General features: G+C 39.7%; 1 protein-coding gene across 2 annotated transcripts in view; it reads left to right on the plus strand.

The window, feature by feature from the left end:
- Nucleotides 1–24,696, plus strand: part of NIN (ninein) — a 114,954-nt gene extending 90,258 nt beyond the window's left edge. For both annotated transcript variants that reach the window (XM_063290563.1, XM_063290564.1), the window contains 10 exons: nucleotides 2,731–2,946; nucleotides 5,448–5,561; nucleotides 5,762–5,884; nucleotides 6,714–6,827; nucleotides 7,592–7,738; nucleotides 9,796–9,975; nucleotides 10,929–11,075; nucleotides 15,423–15,623; nucleotides 23,003–23,116; nucleotides 24,460–24,696. In XM_063290563.1, the coding sequence (XP_063146633.1) occupies nucleotides 2,731–2,946; nucleotides 5,448–5,561; nucleotides 5,762–5,884; nucleotides 6,714–6,827; nucleotides 7,592–7,738; nucleotides 9,796–9,975; nucleotides 10,929–11,075; nucleotides 15,423–15,623; nucleotides 23,003–23,116; nucleotides 24,460–24,666 (1,563 nt within the window). In that variant the 3' untranslated portion in view covers nucleotides 24,667–24,696. The remainder of the gene's footprint in view (nucleotides 1–2,730; nucleotides 2,947–5,447; nucleotides 5,562–5,761; nucleotides 5,885–6,713; nucleotides 6,828–7,591; nucleotides 7,739–9,795; nucleotides 9,976–10,928; nucleotides 11,076–15,422; nucleotides 15,624–23,002; nucleotides 23,117–24,459) is intronic.
- Nucleotides 24,697–24,963: the final 267 nt, after the last annotated feature.

Genomic DNA, 24,963 nt, shown 5'->3' on the forward strand with positions numbered 1-24,963 from the left:
CCAGCTGACCTTCATCATCTTTGCCTCCCCTCCACTGGGCTCACCATCCCAACCAGATACGGGGAGTCACTGTGGCTCTGGAACTTCTTGCACCCTCTCACACTCTCCCCCACCTGGCAGCAGCCACCCCCAGACCCGCTGTGCCTCACTGGCCACCCACATACCCTCTCCCACCCAGCAGCAGCCACTTACTGCCTGCTAGCCTGCTTGGAAGGCAGCTGGGCCTTGCAACTTCCTGCCAGCTTCCCTACTGACTTTGGTTGTTGGAAGCCAGTAGGAAGTTATGAGGAAGTCCTTGCTTAACGACAGCAACAGGGACTGCAGGGATTGCCGTCACTAAGCAATGTGGTCACATGATGTTGTGCTTTTTGACCACATCACTTAGTGATGGAAATTCTGGTCCTGATTACTGTCCTTAACTGAAGGCTGCCTGTACCTTCCCCCTTGCGATATTAATGTTCTTTGAAGGAGAAAGGAAAGAGGAATACACTTTTATGTATCACCACAACATTCTTAATATGTTACTCTTTAACTGTTGTTACTGAAGAACGGAACAAAATCTATCACCAGAAAATTGGAGTTGCTGTAGAAAGAGCAAACCAAAGGATGTTTGTTGTTTATTCGTTTAGTCGCTTCCGACTCTTCGTGACTTCATGGGCCAGCCCACGCCAGAGCTTCCTGTCGGTCGTCAACACCCCCAGCTCCCCCAGGGACGAGTCCGTCACCTCTAGAATATCATCCATCCATCTTGCCCTTGGTCGGCCCCTCTTCCTTTTGCCCTCCACTCTCCCTGGCATCAGCATCTTCTCCAGGGTGTCCTGTCTTCTCATTATGTGGCCAAAGTATTTCAGTTTTGCCTTTAATACCATTCCCTCAAGTGAGCAGTCTGGCTTTATTTCCTGGAAGATGGACTGGTTTGATCTTCTTGCAGTCCAAGGCACTCTCAGAATTTTCCTCCAACACCACAGTTCAAAAGCATCGATCTTCCTTCGCTCAGCCTTCCTTATGGTCCAGCTCTCGCAGCCATAGGTTACTACAGGGAACACCATTGCTTTAACGATGCAGACCTTTGTTGTCAGTGTGATGTCTCTGCTCTTAACTATTTTATCGAGATTTGTCATTGCTCTTCTCCCAAGGATTAAGTGTCTTCTGATTTCCTGACTGCAGTCAGCATCTGCAGTAATCTTCGCACCTAGAAATACAAAGTCTTTCACTGCTTCTACATTTTCTCCCTCTATTTGCCAGTTATCAATCAAGCTGGTTGCCATAATCTTGGGTTTTTTTGAGGTTTAGCTGCAAGCCAGCTTTTGCACTTTCTTCTTTCACCTTCATCATAAGGCTCCTCAGTTCCTCTTCACTTTCAGCCATCAAAGTGGTATCATCTGCATATCTGAGATTGTTAATGTTTCTTCCAGAGATATTAACTCCAGCCTTGGATTCCTCAAGCCCAGCATGTCGCATGATGTGTTCTGTGTACAAGTTGAATAGGTAGGGTGAGAGTATACAGCCCTGCCGTACTCCTTTCCCAATCTTAAACCAGTCCGTTGTTCCGTGGTCTGTTCTTACTGTTGCTACTTGGTCGTTATACAGATTCTTCAGGAGGCAGACAAGATGACTTGGTATCCCCATACCGCTAAGAACTTGCCACAATTTGTTATGGTCCACACAGTCAAAGGCTTTAGAATAGTCAATAAAACAGAAATAGATGCTTTTCTGAAACTCCCTGGCTTTTTCCATTATCCAGCGGATATTGGCAATTTGGTCTCTAGTTCCTCTGCCTTTTCTAAAGCCAGCTTGTACATCTGGCAATTCTCACTCCATGAACTGCTGAAGTCTACCTTGCAGGATCTTGAGCATTACCTTACTGGCATGTGAAATGAGTGCCACTGTTCGATAGTTTGAACATTCTTTAGTGTTTCCCTTTTTTGGTATGGGGATATAAGTTGATTTTTTCCAGTCTGATGGCCATTCTTGTGTTTTCCAAATTTGCTGGCATATAGCATGCATTACCTTGACAGCATCATCTTGCAAGATTTTGAACAGTTCAGCTGGGATGCCGTCGTCTCCTGCTGCCTTGTTATTAGCAATGCTTCTTAAGGCCCATTCAACCTCACTCTTCAGGATGTCTGGCTCTAGCTCCCTGACCACACCGTCAAAGCTATCCCCGATATTGTTATCCTTCCTATACAGGTCTTTGGTATATTCTTGCCACCTTTTCTTGATCTCTTCTTCTTCTGTTAGGTCCTTGCCATCTTTGTTTTTGATCATGCCCATTTTTGCCTGGAAAACCAAAGGATAGATTCCAAAATTTTCTATCCTAGATCTCTCTTTTTTTTTTTAATTTATAAGTTTTATGATGTATATCATTCCAAAGGTTCTGGGCAGTGTAGAAAATAAAAGCTTTTTACAGCATGAATCCTAGAGGTCAAGACTGAGAAAGATATCTTGGTTGGGGCATTATGGAAGAGCAGATTCTACCCACTGGGAGAATACCAGATTGGGGTTAAAGTGGCAGTCAGTAGTCCCAGCTATTTACAATCAATGCTAGCTTTTTCAAGAGAGTATGACCTAGCAATCCTCATTTCCTGAAACCAATTACTGTTGACTGAAGAGTAGCCTCCATTCCATTCTCCATTGGAATTATTTTGCAGAAGGAAAAAATGTAGTTTCCTTTGTCCCAGGAAATTTTCCTCACCTTCCATTTTTGTTGGGTTCTTGTTTCCTAATCAGGTATCTGAACTGAAAGCCAGGAATCAGCAACTAGAATTGGAAAACGCTGAACTTGGCCATCGAAACTCTCCAAACCCGGCAGATGTGCAAGATTGTAACCAGCAATTTATGAAAGCATTTCGACAAAAGGAAAAGGAGGCAAGGAAATATGTGTCAGAAGAATGGGAAAGAGAGAATTCCCAGCTCAGAGAAGAATTGGAGAACTCTAAAATTCAGGTACGGTGAGCTGAATGGATGAATACTGGAACCAAAACTGAGTAGCAAGATGGCAGATACAGATGTCATTAGTACTGATGGTGAGCAGGAGGGTGCCCCTATTCAGGGGGGAAAATGCATGCATAGTTTAGAGAGTTTGAGCTGTCATTCAAAGAGACACAGAACAGACCCGCCTTGACTTTTGGGGGTTTATCTGTCTGGGTTTTCCCACGCTTCTTCAGTTTGGTAGATTTTCTGTCTACTGTAGCAACAATAAAGCACTAGAGACTTCTTCCTCGTCTCAGCGTGGCTCTTGCTTAGTCAGGACAACAGATCTTGCTTTTACCTCTGTCATTCCCCCACTTCCTATAAATTGTACTTTGAGGATGATAATAATCACCTATCATCATCATCATCATCATCATCATATATAAGTTGCCTCATCAAAAAGGGACCCAGTGTGACATAAAGAACAAAATAAAGCTCATATTTAAAACCATATGGAAAAGAAACCACTAATCAAATCAAAACAAAACAAAACAGATAGCATGTCAGGGAGATACAGAAAGAGTTACAACATCAAGTCTCTAATGAAAGTTCATAATTTGCCCTGACATAGGGCTTGCTGAGGGAAAAATGTTTTTTAAAGCTTTCCTGAAAGAGAACACGGTTTTGGCTGTGCAGATTTTGGAGAAGTGCTGCTCCAGGGACAGGAACAGGAACAAAAAAGATATGATGTGAAGATTATTGTCTGGAACATTTTGAAATGAACTCATATAAATATGAGTCTTGTGGTTTAGTTGGGCAGGAATTTCATATCCTAAACTTCTTTCAGTACAGAACGTCAGTTGCTGGAACAATTCCTGATTAGGTGCAAGTCAGGTACCTTTCCAATAGTTTTAGTCGGTATGATGCCATATGTTGTCTTTCTCTGAGCATTTACATATTTGCAAATTTCTAAAGTGATAAGTCACTACTTGTATAATGCCACTGTTTCCTTCGAAATCCTTCTTTTCTTTGAAACCTTAAATATTTTAGATTCTTCACCACTTGGATGTTTTATTTTTACCTCTATTTATATTATTTTTTACGTATTTTACTCTTTGTATTTATGGTGGTTTTAATTGATTGTTGTAAACCGCCCAGAGTCCTCTGACGGGAGGAGATGGGCGGGGATAAATTAGCTAAATAAATAAAATTAATAAATAACTAACTCCTTAGCCTCCATACTTTTGTAATCAAGTGTACTTCTGCATAATTAAATACACATTTTTCCTGGCCTCCTTTTGTTCTTCTCTCTACTATTTTTCTTGATTGCCACATCTATGTTAAATTTAAGAATAGAATTCTATGGGTAGGGATCTAACTTCAGTAAACTTAATAAAGTGTCATCTACTTGAAAAGAGAGTATATGAATTGTCTTCCATTTCCACCTCTGTGTTATTACTAAGTCCACATTTCATTCTGATGTTTCCCCAGTATTGTTTCTGAGAAGTATTGCAATGAACCATAAAACATTTAAGTTTTCAATCACTGAAAAATCTTGCTTTATCTTTTATAGCAGGTGAATATTAAAGATTAAGCTGCTTCATGTCAGGTCAGACCATTAGTTCATTTATTCTAGTATTGTCTACTCTGACTGGCAATAAGTCTTGAGGCTGAAAGAGATCTGTCCATTATCTCTTACCTGGGATAGAACTGAGATGGAGACTTTCAGCTCCCCAAACATGTGCCATTCCCCAACCAGGTGCCCTCCATAATTCTACAATTTTTGTCATTTGTAGGGATGATGAGCTAAAAGCCAGCATTTCTGGAGGGCATCAGAAAGGGAAGGATTTGTTTAAGCTATGTCCATTTCACTATTAACTTGTAGCTTAAGATTTGCCTAATTGATTGATTGTGCCATCAAGTTGATGTCAACTCTCAGCAACCACATACGTAGGTCTTCTTCAGGATGATCTGTCCCCGGCCTGGTCCTTCATGTTTTCCAGTGGTGTACCCATCATCACTGTAATTGAGTCCATCTACCTTGCTGCTGGTTGTCCTCTTCCTCTCTTTCCTTCTATCTTTCCCGGCATTAGAGCCTTCTCCAGAGAGCTATGTCTTCACATGATATATCCAAAGCATGATCATTTGAGCCTGGTCATTTGTGCCTTGAGTGAGAACTCTGGATTGATTAGTTCAATGATCCATTTGTTTGTTTTCTTGGTATTCCCATGAGTCTTCTCCAACAAGTTCAAAAGCCTCAATACTACTCTTTCTATCCTGCTTCTATAAGGTCCATTTGGCTAATTAGTTCATGTCAAAATGTGCAATCTTATTTTGACACATTGTCCTCTATCCAGCAACATTTTCCACAGGACAGTTTCAAATGATGGAGGAGAGGGGGACTTTTTTTTAAAAGAAAAAAAAATATCCTAGCCAACTTTAAAGCTGCAAATTAACCAGCCTTTGAGGCTTTCTGAAAAGGGTATTTTTCTTCACTCTCAAATTCAGTTTAATTTTCTTCAATTTACTCCTAGTCCTCATCACTGGTCTCATCCTTGGAAACAGAGCTGGCTCAGCTCAGAATTCAGGCTCATGCTCTGGAGCAGGAGAACCATTTCCTCAAGGAAGAACTGGCGAATGTGAAACAGGTAATGGCAGGCAGAATGCCTTCCTTCCCAAAGGGGATGGCTATCTGTTTCTGGGGACCAGTCAGTTTATGAGAGTCACTCCTGAGATGTAGGCAGCCTCCACTTTGCTGCAAGCATTTCATTGACATTATTGGGAAGTTTTTCTTGAATACGCCTTAAGCATGCTCATCTCAAAAACTAAAATAGAGATCTTTCCATAGCTACCGAGTTGCCTGGATCTCTCTGAGCTGGAGAATGAGATTTCCAGTGTCATCATTAAAAATGAGAAGCTACTGAAAGAGAAAGAAGCCCTCAGTGAAGAGCTGAACCAGTGCATAGAGAAGGTGAGGGCACAGAATAATGCCCCATCCAAACACCCCCTTATTTCAATCTACAGATATCAACCCTTTACTTTTGGGATGCTCAGTGTGGTGCCCATGGCCACCTTCCTTGGTGTTCATTCTTTTTTTAAACTGTCCTTATTTTTTAAAATCAAAAATAATTTACAAGTGACCATCAAGCTACCAAGTAAAATGCTGGCAGCCTCCAGTCTCTTCTTTATATGTAGGTTCAAATAGAAATTAGGGGCAGATGCAGCTCATTGGTTCAGCAGAAACATATCCAGCCACCCAGAAAATAACGAAAAGATAATATGGGGGAGTTAGAACTTGTCATAGATGGGTCAGGGGTGCTCTCTGCGGGATTGGAGCAATGGCAAGCTGTCCAGAATGCATTTTTCCCTTTCTTTTCCACCTTTCTCCCCCTTTTAGCAAATGCACGTGTAGCTACGGTGACACCAAAATGATGAAATGTGCATTGTGACATCACCTCTTACGTATTTGCATGCATCATGATGCAAGTACAGAAGAGATGGAATGGACATCACAGTGTTATGATACACATTTTCCACTTGGCCCCTCTTGGCTCCCTTTTGTAGATGCCCATGCCTTAGTCTTTCCATTTAGATGTTGCAGAGCACTGATAGTTCGGCAACTCAAGAGGATCACAACCACTTTGTGGTTAGATCCAACCACTTTGGTGTTCAGACTGCTGAGCCAGAAGAAAAAACTGTTCGGGATTAGGCATCAATGGTACAATTGCAGACTGCTGGGGTCCTGGTACCTGACTGTGGAAATTAATAGCAGCCCTGCCTGGGCTTTACTACCATTGCAGGCAGCTAAAGTGGCCTTCCTAGAGAGCCTCACTGCTTCCTTGAAACAGGAGAAATCATCTTTGGAGCACCAGAATCAGTGTCTGAAAGCACAAATGGCAGTGTCACAAGACAAGGTGTGTTGTTGTCATGTTAAAATGCTTAAGTTACTGGGCAGTGGATGCATCTACCCACACATTGATAAAAATGGCTTCTAATTGTCTTAAAATGTAACAGTTCATTTAATTCTGTGCAGTTAAGGTGAAGCTATGACTCTCCCACAAAAGCATTAGATTAGCATAGCATTTGTAGAGAATAAAAATATCATAATCACACCTTTGGTTCTCTTAAGTTTGCTTGCTTCTACAGTGAACTGAAAAATACTTTTTTTTCCTCTGCTCCAGCCTGTGCATATTTGCATAGATGTCTTTATCTGCCAAGTAAATATATGAAAATTTATTGGGCAGTAAGATGTCCTTCAGGGTGGTGTATGTTCATGGCATGGTAAAAAAAAAAAACCTGTTGAGTAGGTCATACTGAGTAGTTCTGATTTATCTTTTCTTTCATCTCCCACTTGAACTGCAACAGTTTATCCCTATTTTACTTTGATTGTTTCACTGTTTGAAAAATCTCTCCAGAACAAGAGAGCTGTTTCTGTTCACTCTGTGGCTGCAAAGGAGAGAAGCAACACATGTTTCTTTGCCTTCAGCCACAGATAACGTATCTGTGCTGTTTATAAAAGGTTTTCCCATCCTGAAATACATATTCTCTACACGTGCAGTTTCTGATTGAGCAGGGGAAAAAGTGTGTGGAAGCTGCATGGAATAGCAATCTATTCCATGCTGGAATAGCAATCTATTTAATGACCACTGCCCGCTTCTTTTTTCTTTGACCTTTTTAGATTCAGAGTTTCGATGAAGTTGTGCAAAACATCAGCCTTCAGATATCCAGGCTCAAATCAGACCTGAAGGTCACTCAGGAGGAAAAAGAGAATCTGAAACAAGAAGTGATGCTATTGAATAAGCAACTGCAAATGGCCAATGAGAAGGTAGACATGGTGTGGGGAGGTTGGTTTTCAGCAGTTGCTTTCTCATGCAGATATTTATTTAAGGGAATTTTGTGCTGCTGTTGTGAAGCAGGAGTCTTTCCGCATCTTTAAGTGCAGATAATACATGTTGACGTGTCTTCGGCATCCTTTCAAAACTCATCTTTTTATGCTGGCCTTCCCTGGCTATTGAGTCCTTTTAATATATTTCTTTTTAATGAATTGTCTTTATTCTCCATTGTCTGTTCTATAAGTATTGCTAACCGCTTCAGGATTGTTTGTGATGAAAAATGACATAAACGAACAGTATTTTTAATAAATAGCAACATGTTTGTAGTAATACATACATACATACATACATAGTAGTAACACTATCACTAAAACCACTGCACTATTCGTTAAAATGACAACAGTGTAATATTTGTTCAGCTACCAGGAGACTAAAATAGCCGCATGAAATGCTTTACATCAGTTCAACAGAATATCTCACACTAATTAAATATTTTAAACCAATTCATTCTTCAGTCAATTGCACAGCTGGATTGAAATAAAAATACTTTCAGAGTTGTCTTCTTCACTATTAGAGTAACTGAACAGTGTGGATTAGATAGTCATTCCCATCTGGAAAACATCTGTATGTTTATGGCATACCCCGTCTTTTCTCTTCAGAGCCCAAGGTGGCATACATGGTGGTCTCCACTCATTTATCCCCCAGCCATAATTCTGTGAGGTAGGTTAGACTGAGAGTAAGTCATGAGCTTCCCCTGCCCAAAGGCACCTGAGCCCAGGTCATCCCAGTCCTAAACCAGATGCCTTAACCACCCCACTGGTACATACTACAGTATGTTCCCTTTTTTTTTCAAATCAAGTACTAGATACAGTGTCAAAATTATCTTTTTTCAGTGGATAGTAGTGTAAAAGGAATGAGTTTATAAGTGAGTTAATTTTAAAATTAACTTCCACACCAACATTTCTTTGTTTCATGAATATAAGCAGTTGCCAATCCATGTCCTTTGTCCTGGGCATTAAAATAGTTTTATATAGTTGATAAATGTTTATTCACTTTTTAGCACTTACAGTACCTGCATCCCATCTAGGTTTGACTGTCTACTTTCAAACCTGTTTCCATTCTGTTCAAAATTCTTCATCAAAAGTCACAAATGAACTTACTTGTTGTAGGTAAGCAGCTGCATCAAAATCTTGTTCTGGGAGTCAATAAATGTCAATAAAACCTGAAATGAGCTGCTGATGTTAGCTCATTTTTTGCTTGCTTTACTAACAGTCTGCCTTTGTGTTTCCAGAAGTTAACCCTTTTTAAAGAGGAATATAAACATGTAGATAGATACACACACACACATATACTGTACATACAGTATATACACATACACACAGACAGAGTATATACTGTATAACAGTTTAAAAAGGTAAAGACCCTCTTGAGTTGGGCTCATCTCTTCTGGCAACATGTATACAGTTTTCTTGGTAGCAATATGGAAGTGATTTGCCACTGCCAAGTAGGGGCTTTGTTAGGTTAAGTGATACAAAAAGCAGAGACATTTGTTTGTTTGTTTGTTTGATTCAATTTGGATGCTGCCTGACTTGAACGAACTCCCCTAGTGGGGGAGAAGACAGAAACACATGTAAAAATTCACTCAAGTAGTGTGGTTAGAATTAGTTTCAAGTCAGGAGTGGTAGACCTGTGTTAAACAGCAGTAGCTCAATACATTGCTTTTTAAAGAAACCATCTTGTTCTTTATAGCTGTTTTGTTCTCATGGTGGCAATAAAAGGGAAAAACTAGATGCACATAGCTCATGGCTATTTTAGCCTTCAGTTGCAGGAGATCATTTTTGTTTTGCCTTTCCAGCAGTCCTATAAGCAGTCCCTTCCAGTTCCTGGTTTATGGGTAAATAGCCAAGTTGAGAGGGAGCTACTTGCCCATATCCATAAATAAGAGCCAAGGCAGAAGGCAGCTTTGAATGTAAGCCTCTCAGCAACCAATCAATCTTTCTAGCTGTGTATCATAGGTTTGACCCTGCATCTGCTTTCTTTCTTGCTTCAGAGTCGGTTCCTGGAAGTAGCTATGCATACATCAGGGCTACCGAACCAGCAGAAGAAGCTTTGTTGGGATGAACTGGATCAGCTGGTCAAGCAGGAGCAGCACCTTTTAAGGCAGGAGAATGAGCGACTGCAGAGGGAATTCCAGGGTGCCAAATCAGAGCTAGCTCATTCTAGGGAGAAGGTGAATTGGAATAATTGTCAAGTGTTGTTATATAGGCAGCCCACCTTATTTCCAAAATCATGGAAGAAGTAACAGCAGCTCAGGGGTAGAGATAAGGCCAATCAAGGTCTCTTGGTAGATGTTTGAATGACTAGCAGTAGATTGACTAAAGATTGCTGACTTTAGTTATTTCATAGTGTCAATTTCTACTGCTGAAATAAAGAAGTTGGAGAAAAAGGATGGAAAAGAGAAGAAGTTTTGTTTGATTCTGATATTTAAAATGATTTATCATTTAAGTCCTATAGCTACAGTATATCTTTTTGCACCAGGCTCTAATTAGTGGATTTGAGAGCTTAAATAAATGAAAAGAATAGATCGCACAAGATGGAATCATTGTTCATTCCTGTATAAAATCACTGCTACTGCTATTCTGTAAGAACGTTGGGCCTAGGGCCTGGCTTAATAGGTTGCCATGGACCTGGGACTGGTGCAGAGCAATGAATACAATGATGTGGTGAATTTAACTCCTTTGCTGCAGGGACTCAGATGAGTCTGCAGTGAAGAAAGTGAAATTGCAATTGCTGCTGCTGTTGGCCATGGTTGATGCTGCAGTTTAGAGGGGTTCCCCTCTCAATCAGAAGAGGCGAAATTGGAGAGAGAAGAGGTCTAGCTGGTGCACATCCACCTGGAGGCACCCCATCACAGACCCTCGCTTAAATTCATAGCAATTTTAACTTGGGAACCTTTTCTGATCTATTGTACAGTAAATCAGAGATTTGCTAATAGGTCCCTGTCTACCTCCTGCTTACCCCTGTTCTATGTGTTTGTGTGTGAGAGAGTAGAAGACAGAAAGAATGTTTAATTTGGATAGACTAGATAAGAACGTAACCAACCAGACTTAAATGCATATCTGATGCTTTGCGGCTTGCCTAACACTGCTAAATAAAATCTTATTTGGCTGTTGCTCTTGCCAGATACAGCAGCTGGAATCTACTATTCTGACCATGAAGCAACAAAAACGCCAAAGCCAGTCAGGGATTGTGAAAGTCATTGAGCAAGAGAAGCTGAATGTGAAGGAATGTGAGCGGCTGCAGAAGGAGCTCGCTTTGGCCAGCAAGAAGGTCGGTTTTAGGCAAGAGCGGAATTTTTTTTTTTTTTGGCCTAGAAAATGCACTTTCAGTTTGCACAATTATTTTAGACTTTGAATTCATCACTTAGTTTTATTCAGTCTTTCAAAATCTGTCAAATTATTAACAGGATTTTTTTTTGTCAGTTCCATTTATTCTTATAATGCACTTCTTTAGGACACATGGATAGCTTGGGTCAAATTAGTTCCCACATTCCTATTCCAACTATTCCTACTAATAGTTTTATTAGTACTACTTTTAGAAAGGCTGTGGGACCCACCATCAAAGCTTTTGAGATCCACCTTTGCTCTAGCCCACAATTTGCTGGTTTAACTGACAGCAGGTCTTACATAGAGAGCTCCTTCACTCACTCCCTACTCTATTATCTGAAATTTCTGTAACTAATGCTGGGATCTTCTGTGGGCAAAACATTACAGGGTCACAGTCCCTTCCCCTAAAAAGATCATAAGCAATTCTTGTTGTGGCATTCATTTCCAAAATTTTGCATTAAAGCAGTAAGCATCTGAGACCAGGGAGGTGAAGGGGTTAAAGTGGTGGACCAGGCACTTTAAGGCAGAACCAGATTTCAATTCCTGTTGGACTGTGGATTTCATTGAGTCACTTTTGAGCTAGTCATTCCCTCTAAGCCTCAGGACCTCAGAGTGATTGAAGGAATAAAATTACAGGAGATCTCAAAGTAAGTCACATTGACCTTGAAGAGGATATAAATGCAATAAATCAGCAACATATTTGTGGGAGAAGGGGGCCATTGGGGGAAGGGGAGATGGAATTTGGAGAGGCAGGTTCAACATAAAATAGTTTCATTAAGCTTAGTACAGTCTGAGCTCACCTGTTTTCATTGTCAGTTTTAATCACAAAAAAGAGCTAAATTGTCCCACTGGGAACAGACATTCTACTGCTGAATTTTAATGGTACAGAAATTCAAGCAGCTTTGCATTCAACCAGTTCTTAAATGAAATCAAAATTTTCTCTCCAACAATGGCACATTTTGTGTTCCTAATGAACTGAGAAAAGAAACATGTTGCCTAATTTATTCTGGTTCTGCAAGTTGCCGTGGGTAAGGCCAACTGTTATCCAAGGTCTGGAAGTCCATCCATCCCACCACTTCTCAGACCACCAGAAGAGTGACCAGAAATATTGATTCAGCTCCCACTCCCAACACACATGCTTGCTTCTGACCTTTAATTGGACATGACCTCACACTTCCAGCCATAAGATCTAGAAACCTGTTCTTACTTTCAGCAAAAACCAGATCTCTTAAGAAGCTGAGTTCTGTGCATGCTAAATGCACAGGACACACTTGGCCTAGCCTATATTCTCTTGAAGGGAATAGACTCAGAAGAGAGACTCCATTTACAGGTCCCACCAGCAGCTCTTTTCTGTTTCTCTGAAAGAGTGCTTGTCTTTTTGTATTTTGTTACTCTTCTTCTGTGCAAGTTTCTCTTGGCCTTTTTTGCCCTTTGATTCCCATAATGGCCTCTCCATCTTGTGTTTTTTTCTTCTTCCTTTCTGGCTAACCTGTACCTAGACCTTGGTGGCTGGAACTAGCAGAGACGAATGCAGTGCTCTGCCTGACTTAACGTGTGAAGGTAGAACCAACTCTTTTTTCTGTAATCCCACTGCATGGAGAGAAAAGAAATGCCATTACTTAGTATCTGCCATCTCATCTTTTCTTTCATTTGTTACAGACTTAGTCCTGAACATTAAAGCAATAACCTGTCTCATTTAAGGAGCTACTCTTCATTTTAATAGACCTATCAATGGTCTTGCTCAAGCATCATGGGGATAATAGGCAAAAAGGGAGCTTCTGCAGCAAATAATTTCTCTAGTTTCAGGAAGAGAGAGAAAAGGCTTATCTTTAAACTCTGAGCTTTCCAAGAATATGAGACAGGATGCTTAATGCAAAACCAAACTTCAGAAAAAAATGAAAAGTGGCTCTGAAATTCCATTTTCTTATTTTTCCCCCCCTACTTTCTGTTAATTGTTGGATGAATTATTTATTTTTGTGTGATAACTGGAGTTGGTTTTCCTTCCATGGTTTTCCTACTGCATGCCTTCAGTGGAATGGTCAAACTGCAATTTGCATGGCTAGGTTTACTGGTGTTTGGAGATCTCTGAACTATGTAATTCCCCCTATGTTTCTTTATTGTGTACAGACAATTGGCATGCTCAGGGAGTATGTTCTTTGTAAGCTAATTGTGATTACAAAATGTTTCTCCAATTTGTACTACATTTTGAGCTCCAGCTAAATTTCTCATGAACATGGTGCTGATGATGATTGTGGTAGCTGATAGCTTATATGGTTTTCCACAAAGTTCAGAGCACATGAACTGGATGTGCATGTGAGAGAATGGTTGTGCATGCCCCTCCCACATCATCAGTCCTCCATCCTACTGCCACCAAAAAGACATATAAAAGTTTGTTTATATAATTCAGGTAAGAAGTAATTATTGGTGACTTTTCACAAAGGAGTCATCAGTAGAACCTCCATGATTAGACACAGTATAAATGTCTTGCTTGATGCTTCATATTTGAATTTCAGCAAATATTGATTTGTATTATTTTGCTATAATTGTTCTAATGCAACCTGCCCCAACCTGGTGATTTCCAAATGTGTTGGGCTACAACACCTAAAGACCATTTTGTCTGGGAATTCTGGGAATTGCAGCTGAACTAGAGAGCATCAGGTTAGTTGTACGACATTATATAAAACTGTACCATGAGCTGGCTCTGGTGTTTCAGGACAAAAGCTAGTCAAATATTCTAGCAAATAAATAACATATATCAAAAGCTTTCTCACATTGTTCAAAATTCTAATAATCCATTACCATTTAAAAAACTATTTTAATTATATTGCTATATTGCCTTACAGCTGCATCTCCCTATAGAGCTCACAAAATAAAAGGATTACTTTTGTGTTTATAATTAGCAAAATGTATGGTTGGTTTTATACTGAGAAAAGTCTCCAAATAGAACTGTAGTTATCAATGCAATCCTAGAGTTTTCTGTTCAGAAGGCCTGTTGAGTTTAATACTATTTATGCCAAGGTAAAGGTATATACGATTACAATCTAATATGGGGGGGGGATGGATGCTTAATAACATTTGGCAATTAAGCTTTTTTTAAACTACATCCTAGAATCAACTGCTTCTAGCTGTCTTGGTGATGTCTGACTTGGGGAGTCAGAACACAGAACTGGAAAGGTGTTTTTGTTTCCCTATCAATTTACTGTGTATATCTTCAGCATAAATTTATTTCTCAGAGCGGCTCAATAAGTTAGAAGAAATAATAAAAAAATGATACAAATTGATAATATTAAAATAAAGCTTTAGGGATATGTGGTGCTTCAGATCCAAAGCCAAAAATGTGCTTTGCAGGGGGCATGGGTGTGCACACCAGCAATATTGGTGCCTCCTTAAAGATTGATCGATTCTGTGCCAGCAAGGCAGTGTTGAGTCTGAGCAACCACATAGATGGGCCTTCTTCAGAATGACCTGCCCCAACCTGGCCCTTCAGGTCTCCTAGCAATGCACCAATGCCAGGGAAGCAGATGCCCAAGTCATGATGTCTTCTAAGCAGCACTTGGGTTGGTCTGGGCCACCTTGGGCCAGGCGGCAGCAATTTCTTTAAAAAGCGCATAACCTACTTGACATTTGTAAGCTCCCAAAATTATTTTTTTTTTAAAAGGTTATATATTTTTATTCAACTGAAAATATAATTGTACATAAAATATGCATATATATGTCAAAACAATGTTATAAAGGAGCTTAAATAGGAAAGGTTGAGTTTAAAAATAGTATTAATTTCATCCCTGATTCCTTATTTTGAAATTTAAAACTTTTAAAAATCAAATACTACTGATCAACTGTGGGGTTGGCTTCTGCATGAAGCCTCCTCTCCGTGTCTCTCGCCTTAGTTTTCTCCTTGTTTTGCTTTTTCTTTCCCACTGCTCCATTCCTCCTTTGGTCTGGAGCCTGGCAGAAGGTGGCTGAGATCTTTGGCCTAGATCTCAGATGAGAAGCCTTTCCCCTTTCCTCTCCCTCCTCTCTCTCACCCCCACCCCCTTTCTCTCTCTTTCCTTCCTTTGTTTATCCCTTTGCAAAGCCCCATTTTGTTAGTGCACGGGCTCTGTCAGTGTGCAGTAGACTAAATATGTATGAGTGTGCACATGCAACTTAGAGGGTACAGTAGAGACAGTTATTGGGAGTCCACCTTTGCATTCTTTCTGACTGATCCTGATGCTCAGATGATGAGGGGGAGTTCTTAGTAGACCATCAAGGCAGCTCTTTTATATTTTCCTACCCATCTTCTCTGGTACAGCTGCTTCACTCAAACTCCAGCACGATGCTTAGCCTGCCCCAGCATCCTCGCGAACTGCAGGAGATCCAGCAGCAAGGATGCCCTGTTGTCCCATCTGAACAGTACCAACAGCTGCAGCACCAGTTCCTACAGGCCGAGAGGAGGTGTCAACGCCTGCAGGAGGAGCTTGAGAACCGGCCCTTGGAAACAAACATGCCCCAGGTACGCTAACATCAGTTTCTTCTTCACTGAATATAGATTGGTCATCTACCACTTCACTTTTTCTTCATTGTGATCCTTTCTCTGTTTATGCCAGTTTCAAATGTCTAGTACTCCCCAAGTACTTAACAGATATCATCCTTCCTTCTATTGTACCAAAGCTTGCTTTCTTCTTCCTAATCAGCATTTTCTCATCAGCTGACTATAGTCATTGATTTATGTCTATGAACTTCTGGAATCCTAGAATCATAGAGCTGAAAGACATCAGAAACATCTAATCCAACTTCCCTGCTCAGTGCAGGATCTGCTAAATGGCTGTCTAACCTCTGTTTGGAGACCTTTGGGGAAGAGAAACATGCCACTTATGAGGCAGCCTATTCCATTGGTTGACAGTTCATACCCTCAAAAAATTTCTCCTAGTACCGAACGTGAATCTACATCTCTGTAGTTTCATCCTATTGGTTCTTATCCTGCCCTCTAAGTGACAGAGATCATGTCCACTCCTTTCTTTACATGACAACCCTATGAGTATCTGAAGACTCCTACCATATCTTCCTCTGGTTTAGTCTTTTGCAAGCTAAACATACCCCATTCTTTTCAACATTCTTCATAGAACTGACCATCTTAGTAGCACACTTCTGAACTTGCTCCAGTCTGCAATGCCGAGAAGTGAACATAGTCTCTTAGCAGTTTAACATAGAATTGGAAGAGCAAAATCTTTTACTGGATTACCTGTACAGTGGAATTCAGTAACAATCTAAGTATCTGGTATTTCTCAGTTGAATATGGCAGTCATTCAGAATGAGGAATAAAAGAACTTTTCATTTTGCAGAATGTCTCTGCACCAAAATGGAATCCGCCTTTTCTAATGAATCTGCCTTGAATGACTCTATAGCCATTCAGACATTGCTAGAGTCCAGTTCCTGTCTGACCCCAGCCAGCTTGGTTGTTAGTCAAGATGCATGGAATTATTCTGTAGTAACATTTAGATGGCTAAAGGTTTCTCCCTCACCCCCAATTCTAGAAAACAGACTGGACCTCCTTGCATCCTGCTTACTGTACCATTCAGTTGTAAGCATGCTAGCACTCTGACATATCTGTGGCTTAAAATTAAGTAATTTTGTAATAATAGAAACAGACGCTCCACCAATAATTCTGGTTTATGAGAATTATCAATATACAACCCTATTCTGGCTTCTACTTATAAAATGCTGGAAGATATGATAAGGGGTATTCGCTTAACTTATAATTGACACTGACACATTGAATACAATTAATGTCTACAGCTTGAATACCCTTCATAAAGTGGATTGATTCAAATTGTTAAATCATTACTTGATTTTCGATTTTCATCTGAGATTTATGCTGCATCTTCCTCCTCTTCCTTCCTTTCTCTGCCTGATTCTCTCCTTTGGGTAAACCATAATTTACTGTTACATCTGAACTAGCATAGTTAGGTTTGCATTTTCCATCCAAACCATGATTGAAAAGATTTAAATGGGTTTCTAGTTCTACAGTGTGGGCAAACTACAACATGTGTAAATGACAGAGTGATCAGTTTGGATGTAACAATAAATGACAGCTGTCCTAAAATAAGGAATGTGGTGATGATGCAAAGAGATGAAGAAATGCATTAGCTTGAGGCTTAGAATTGGCAATGAACCTCACCCCTAATGTCTGAACATAAGAGCCATTGGTTGTGTGGTGCTTGCTCTTTCTAAAGAGCTATTAATCTTCAGTGAAAACTTGTCTGCAATGCATGACCTATTTGTGTGTGTGTGTGATTTCCTTGCTATTATAATGGGCTGTGAGAATAACCTTGAGGAACAAGAGGAAGAGCCATAACCAAGACAACAGTCAGATAAAAGAAATCTCAGTCCAAAGCAGAAATGTAATTTGAGAAAACGTCTCAGACTTGACCCTCTGTAGTTTTCTTGTGGATAAAGGCTGGGAAGGGGCTAGCGCTTTCAGACTTGCAAGATTCTAGTACTGCAACCCTGTAGTAAAAGTAGTAGAATTCATATCTCTGGTTTCCTAGTTTGGTCTGCCTGGAAGGGCTGACATCAATCTTATCCACAAGAGAACTAGGGAGGGTCAAGTCTGAGATGTTTTCTCAAACTACATTTCTGCTTTGGACTCAGATTTCTTTTATCTGATTGTTGTCTTGGTTGTGGATCTTCCTCTTGTTCCTCAAGGCTAATCTCACAGCCCATTACAACTATTGCATCTGTCTGTCTTGATGTGATGGCTTAAATGGCACTCGGTGTTCGTGCTGCTTAAGTGTGATGTGCAGTTTTCAAAGACCTGCGGGTGAAGTGTGTCCTCCTTGCCTTCTTTCCTCAGGCTTTGCTTCCGGAGCAACGATCATTGCATGCAGATACGTACAGGCGGATTGGTCATCTCTGACACCCCTTGGCTTCTAATGCACCGCATTCCTTACTCACACTAACTGGCATAAGCTGAGAAACCCAGGGATCAAATCGCATTTGTTGTTAATTTAATTTTTTTTAATTGTCCAGTGTTTTTTTTCCCTTCCTTTATTTATTTGTGTCAGAATCTATTTTTGTTAGGGGGAATGGGGAGAGAAAGAATCACATTTTTTTATTTTAAATGTTTTTAATTTTTTATAAGTCAACTTCATTATTTATGTTATTTAAAAATGGCTTATCCAGGGGAGTTCGGAAAGAGAAAAACTTATTTTCCCCCATCAAATGTATACTGTAATTATTTTTTAAACAAAATATTACTAAATTTTTATAAATGGATTTGGAGAAGAAAGTTTGGGTTATTTATACAAAATTTTGTACAAGATGTATAAATACTTTTTAAACAAGGAAAGAGCAAAACCTTTGGGGCTTGTAACTGGATAAATAAAATACACATTTTAAAATATGTGTTTGTCTTTTTGTCTTACTAATTCATAGATTTTTTTGGATGTATTCCTTGTTGAAGCGGGATTTTTTATTAGGCTGAGTCATTTTGTCACGGAATTCAGTTAAGGCAATGTTTCCTTCCCTTAGCAACTTCCAGATATGTGTATTTCAGTTCCCAGAATTTTCAGTAAGAGTCATTCTGGTGAGTTCTGGGAGATGAAGTCCACACATTAGGAAACTGCCAAGTCTGGAAAACACTGAATTAAGGCAAAACCATAGCTCAGTGACAGAGCACATACTTTATATGGAGAAATTCCCAGGTTTTATCCATCATCTGTAGGTAGGAGTAGAATACTCCAGTCTGAAATCCTGGAGAGCTGTAGTTAGTATCAACTATACTAGTGCCTTCCTATTTATTTATTTATTTATTTATTTAAAACCATTAAAAATAATCTGCAGGAGAGTACACTCAGTCTCCCTACCAACCGCCCAGAGTCCCTCCTTGTGGGGGTAGATGGGTGGTGATAAAAAAATTGATAGGTAGGTAGGTAGGTAGGTAGATAAATAGATAGATAGATAGATAGATAGATAGATAGATAGATAGATAGATAGATAGATAAATTATAATATAGCCACTTTGCAGGCTCCATAACCACATTACCAGATCCCCAGGCCAGATGACAAAGTCATGGCAATAATAAAATCTTAGAAAAGTCTAACAATTTAAGATATTCATATGAGACAGCTATCAGTTTGTTATAGCCAAGTTTGTTTGTTTGTTTGTTTATCAAATTTCATCACTGCCCATCTCCCTCAAAAGAGGGAGTTTGTTGATGACACCAAATTATTCCAGGTTACAATAACAAAAGTTGATAGCAAAAAACTTCAAAAGCATCTCTCTATAGTGAATAAACATTTAAATTTGATTGCAAAATTTTGAAAATTGGGGTAAAAATCCTATCTATTTATATATCTATCCACATCCACACATATACAGTATACTTGAATTTATATTAATTGCAGTCAACAAGGAAAAGAGGTTTTAGGATGAAGATGGATAATTGAATAAAAACATTGACTCTTTCAGTGACTACTACAAAGGGTAAATCCATGTTAGGGTGCACTGGAAAAGCATTTGAAAACAGAACTTCCAGTACTGTGACATCCCTACACTTTTAGAATGTCTTTACAAAATCTGTGGTGTGATTTTACTTGAAATATTGTGAATGGACAACTGTCACATCTATGAGCTGAGCCAGGATGATAAAGGTTTATAAAAGTAAACATGGTGTAGAGAAAGGGGCTAGAGAAAAATTCTTCCTATCTTAAGATAATAAATATTACTGATATCATCCAGTGAAGAATGACGGGAGATATGTAATTTTCTTCAGACATAGTTAAACCATGAAATTTCCTACCACACAATGACTGGTTTACACAAGATACTAAGCCATAATTTTCTATGCTTGTTTTTAAATTAGCACTTATATGAACCCAGCCATTGTGGTATATGTATAGTTGAAGCACAGCTTAGAGCAGGCTGGGGAATTCTGGGAGTTGAAGTCCACTCACTTTAAAGTTGCTGAGGTTGAGAAAGCCTGGCTTAGAGGAATGTGTGAACTAATCACTCCCAAGAGCCATTAATTTTGACAGTTTTAAAAGGGAATTAGAAAAATTAATACAGCATAAGTCTATAGAAACCTTCAGAATCATAGGCACCACATTTCTGAATACTAATTGCTGGGGAATAACTAGTTACTGGGGAATAACTAGTTACAAAGAGTTACTGCTTTGAGACCTTTCTGGGCATCTAGTTGACTACTGTAATTGACTAAATGAGCCTTGTGCCTAATCCGGCAGGGCTCCCCTTTATATTCAGAATTCCTATAAGAAATATAAATAGTTTTAGGTCAGCTTGTTTTCTGGAGTTTATGCTGGAAAGAATTGCTGATCCAGCTCATCACCAGAATTTATGTTCTGTTTTATTTCTATGTTTTGGTTTGTGAAAAATGGAGAAGTTTGCCAACTTAGTTTGGAATTAATCAAGTGGCAGGGAAAGCTCCATGAAGATTTTTTTTATCAAATGATCCACTTTTGACGACAAAACAGTGTTTCCAATGGTACAATGGCCCCTAGGGGTGCTATTCCATCTGCAAAGTGGCAGACTGGGAGCTGTCTCGTGAGTATGCCTACTGACGAGAGAGGAGCGTTGTTCGCGTAATATACTAATGGCTAAGTAGACCATAGGTGAGACTCAATCCAATTTTGGCCTACTGAGCCTATAAACTAACCACAATGGCTGGCTTTACACAACATACTAAGTTAAAATGTGGTTAGCTAGTTTGGTTCTAATGCATTGTGTGGATGCAGCCCAAGACCCCAAATTGCTGCTTGAAATAAATCCCATTCCAATTCTGCTAAAGCTTTTCAACTGGGAATAGAGCTGCTATTAGAAAAGTGCTCAATTTCACATGACAGACTGAGGACCCTTTCTACCAACGCAACTCTCCATAAATCAATGAAATAAGTCTGTTGCTTTAGGTAGAAAGTTGAAGGATTTACTGTCACAAACAGATGGAAATTATTCAGCCCATCTAAAAACACTACAGCTGCTTCCACTCCTCCACTACCCACCTTCTCCAAAGATTTTGAAAGGTATAGTGTCCATATAATTAAGGTGATCCTTGGCTGTGTTTCCACAACACATTTGATGTGAAGACTGAGCACCATATTCTGATTTCACAAAATACTTCAACCTGACCAAAAGAGGTTGGGTTTACACAACCTAAACTACAAAAAACCTGAAAGTTAACCCTTTCCAAATTTAATATATTGTGCAAGTATTTTTATTACGTCTGGACCTGACTTGGCTAAGCATGTTGAGTGAACATAGTAATCTTCCCTTACCTCCTTATGAGTCTTCAATTGCTATGAACTGAAAATTGATATGGACCCTACATCTGTAGAAGCAGTGTAGTTCTGGCAGCACCTGCTTAACCTTCGCTGTTCCTGGAAAGTCAAGCAAGGTTGGATTTGATACTACTTGGATGGGAGACTACCGGGAAATACAAGGGTGTAGACTAGACTATGAAGTCAGGAAAAAGCAGCAGTAGCAAACCACCTGCATACTGTTGACAAGAAAACCATATATGGACATGCCCATGAAATCACCAGAGTCAAGCTCAACTTAGAGACTTTAGCTCTGGATACCATTTAGGGGCAAGATAGACAATTAGGAATAACTACTGTCTTCAGGTCATTTGTTCTGACTGCTATGGGAAAATGAGATGCTAATAACGGGAGACTTTTTGTCTGACCCAGTAGGCCTTTTAAGTTTCTTTAGTTTCAGCACCAGATTCCCATCATATCTCTCAGATCATTCCTTCACCCATTGAAAAGCAGAGCATGTGCTTGGTACCTCCTGGAGAATTGGTAGCACGCAGGATTCAAACTTCATATTTGTAAAAGTTTCACACATTCAGTTCAATGGAAGACCATCCCTCTGCTCAGTTTTGTGCCATTTCCCTGTGTGTATGGATCACATTCATCTTGAAAGAGGTTGTGATGTGCCCACTCCTTTAAACAGCTTTCCTTGGATCCAGACGTATTTGATAACTACTGTATTGCCCAGTATTTAACCTTCCTTTTCTGGGGAAAGCTACCAAGACTGCAGTTGATGTTCAGTGGGTCTGCATTTGAAAGGCACCTGGAAGCTTCCAGTAGTCTTGAATATATCAGCCCAGCTGGTATAGGCCAACATGAGCATGTTACACTTGTGTTCTGGGCCTTGTGCTGTCTTCCTATTGGCCTCTGAGTGCAATTCAAAATACTGATTTTGACCTTTAAAGCTCTACATGATAGCTCCAAGGTACCTCCAGCTTTATCTTCAATCAGTCTTGACCTGCCTGATGCAGATTTCTCAGGAGAATCTGCTAGTTGTCCTCCATTTTCATGAAGTGAAAAAGCTGAAGGCTCCCAGGCCCTGCTTTTCTGTTGCTGTTCCTACCCTGTGAAATGCTCTTCCCCTTGAGATATGATCATCCTATATTTTATTTGAATTTTTAAACTGCCCAAAACTGAATTATTTAGAACAGTATCTGTTGTGATTGCTACCATCTGTTTGTTTTTGTTTTAAAAATTGTTTTTTGTATGTATTTTCTAGGGTTTTTTTCATTAGTAATATTGTGGACATGTTAATGTATTCAATGATCTTGTAAGCTGCCAAGAGTTATTTGATTGTAACAAATCTAATAAACAACTAAACAAATTTGAAATGGAGAATCCCATATACATAAAAAGTCCATGACTTTGTGTGCAGTTTGTGATTATGGCTTGCTTTTCTTTCAGAATGTATATTTTTTTATCTGTACAAATAACCCAACTATTTCTCAACCTCTTGCCTTCAAAATTCTCTCTCCCCTGTAAAGCTTATGTTGCAAGAAAACAGTCAATCACCAAGATCTTCAGGATGTTTTAATTTTCATTTCATGCACACGTGCTCCATTACAGGGTGGATGTGAGCAGCTACTACAGACTATGGAGAAACGCATGATGGATGTTGAGCAACAATTGAGGCTTGTGAAACAGCTTCTCCAAGATAAAGTCAATCAGCTGAAAGAACAGGTGAGAATTCTAAGTGGTATATAAGACTAGGGTCAATGTGCATGATCCACAGGTGATACCTGAGGATTCCTTGAGCAAGGTTTGGGGTAACATTACAGTCTAAGGCTGGGTTCATACTAAGCCATAATGTTTGACAGTGTGTTGTTTGAAGACAGCAGCACTATGGTTTGTAAATCAGTTTATGGCCAAGCACAGAGATGCATACTATTCCAGACAGTCTCTGAAAGCCTCAGGGGTGTCTTCTCTTCCCCAGAGCTCCCAAAAATTGTTACTCGATAGTAATTAGCCAGTTTGGTCTAGTGGTTAAGGCTCCAGGCTAGAGACCAGGAGTCTGTGAGTTCTAGTCCCGCCTTAGGCACAAAGCCAGCTGGGTAACCTTGGGCCAGTCCTTCTCTCTCAGCCCAACTCACCTCACAGGGTGGTGGTTGTGGGGAAAAGAGGAGAAGGAAGGAGTATTAGGTATATTCACCACCTTGGGTTATTTATAAAAATAATAAAGGCAAGATAGAAAATTGTAAAAAATTGAGACAAAAAAGAAAAACACCTTTAAACAAAATGAAATTGTAGTTTTGTCCTGGTTTCATTCACTGCACTTTGGGGTATAGTCACCACATGCTAATCGAAAGATCAAATGTGCTTCTCAGGCTCAGAAAAGTAATGCATCCCAATCTTAGCATGATTTGAAAAAAGCAGGTAGTGATGTTAACAAACTATGGTTATGCAAACCATGGCTTAGTATAATGTGTAAATGCAGGGTGAGGCTTTTGGGGGTTGATGGCAAAATGTCTCATCCCACCCCTATATGGCTACAACTAGGCTACATAGTGGATGAGTCCCAAGTTATTTCATTCTAATTGTGCTGAGTGATCATTAGCTGGCAATTTATTGTAGATGCCGTATTCTTGCATCAATGCTTGTATTAGAAAGGACACTATGGGGAGAAAATGGTAGCTAAAACATCATCGTTGTTACTGTTATTTACACCAGATAGCTCTGACTGGATTTGGTAGTTTTGACTATTGGATCCTTCCCAAGGATCTAGGATAGTTAAAAATATCATTGTAATGTATGCACTGTTTCATTGGTAAATTGAGATTCTACCCATTCCTATTGTGTCCAAGTGCTTTTCCAGATCTCTTAGTATTTATTATTGTGTTGTTATTTACCATTTGTCTATTAAATGTATTTAGACAATGTACAAAAGAATGACTATAGAGCCTTTGCAGAGACAGCCTTGGCTTAAAAAGTGATCCTGAATTTAGCCATAGCTGGAAAGTGCACAATTTGTTTCTTTGTTTTGTCCTCTATGTGGAACAAATGCACCTTTTCTTACTATGTTTCAGCTTGTAAAAAACACAAAAGCTGATGAAATGGTGAAGGATCTCTATGTTGAGAATGCTCAGCTGCTAAAAGCTCTGGAGATGACGGAACGGAGACAGAAGATGGAAGAGAAGAAGAACTATCTGCTAGAAGAAAAAATAGCCAATCTTGGCAGGATAGTCAAGAATCTGACCTCCAGTGTAGGGTCAGCAGCTCAGCTAGGATCTTAAAGCCTTTCTCTATTTGCATTCAACTATGGTGCAAACCGCTTTGGTGGGAAGGTAACAGCGTTCCATGACTGTCATGCTGGCCACACGACCACGGAAGTGTCTTTGGACAACACTGGCTCTTCGGCCATGAAACAGAGATGAACACCGCCCCCTAGTGTTGGACACGACTAAACGGGAACCTTTACCTTTTACCTTATGGTGCAAACATCCCTTGGCAATTTATTTTCTGCCATGTTGCAAGGCATTACCTTCATCTCATCCCCAGCCTATGAGTGAAACAATATTAAGTCATGCTTA

This window comes from Candoia aspera, chromosome 1 (assembly GCF_035149785.1).
Source record: "Candoia aspera isolate rCanAsp1 chromosome 1, rCanAsp1.hap2, whole genome shotgun sequence".
Lineage (NCBI taxonomy): Eukaryota > Metazoa > Chordata > Lepidosauria > Squamata > Boidae > Candoia > Candoia aspera.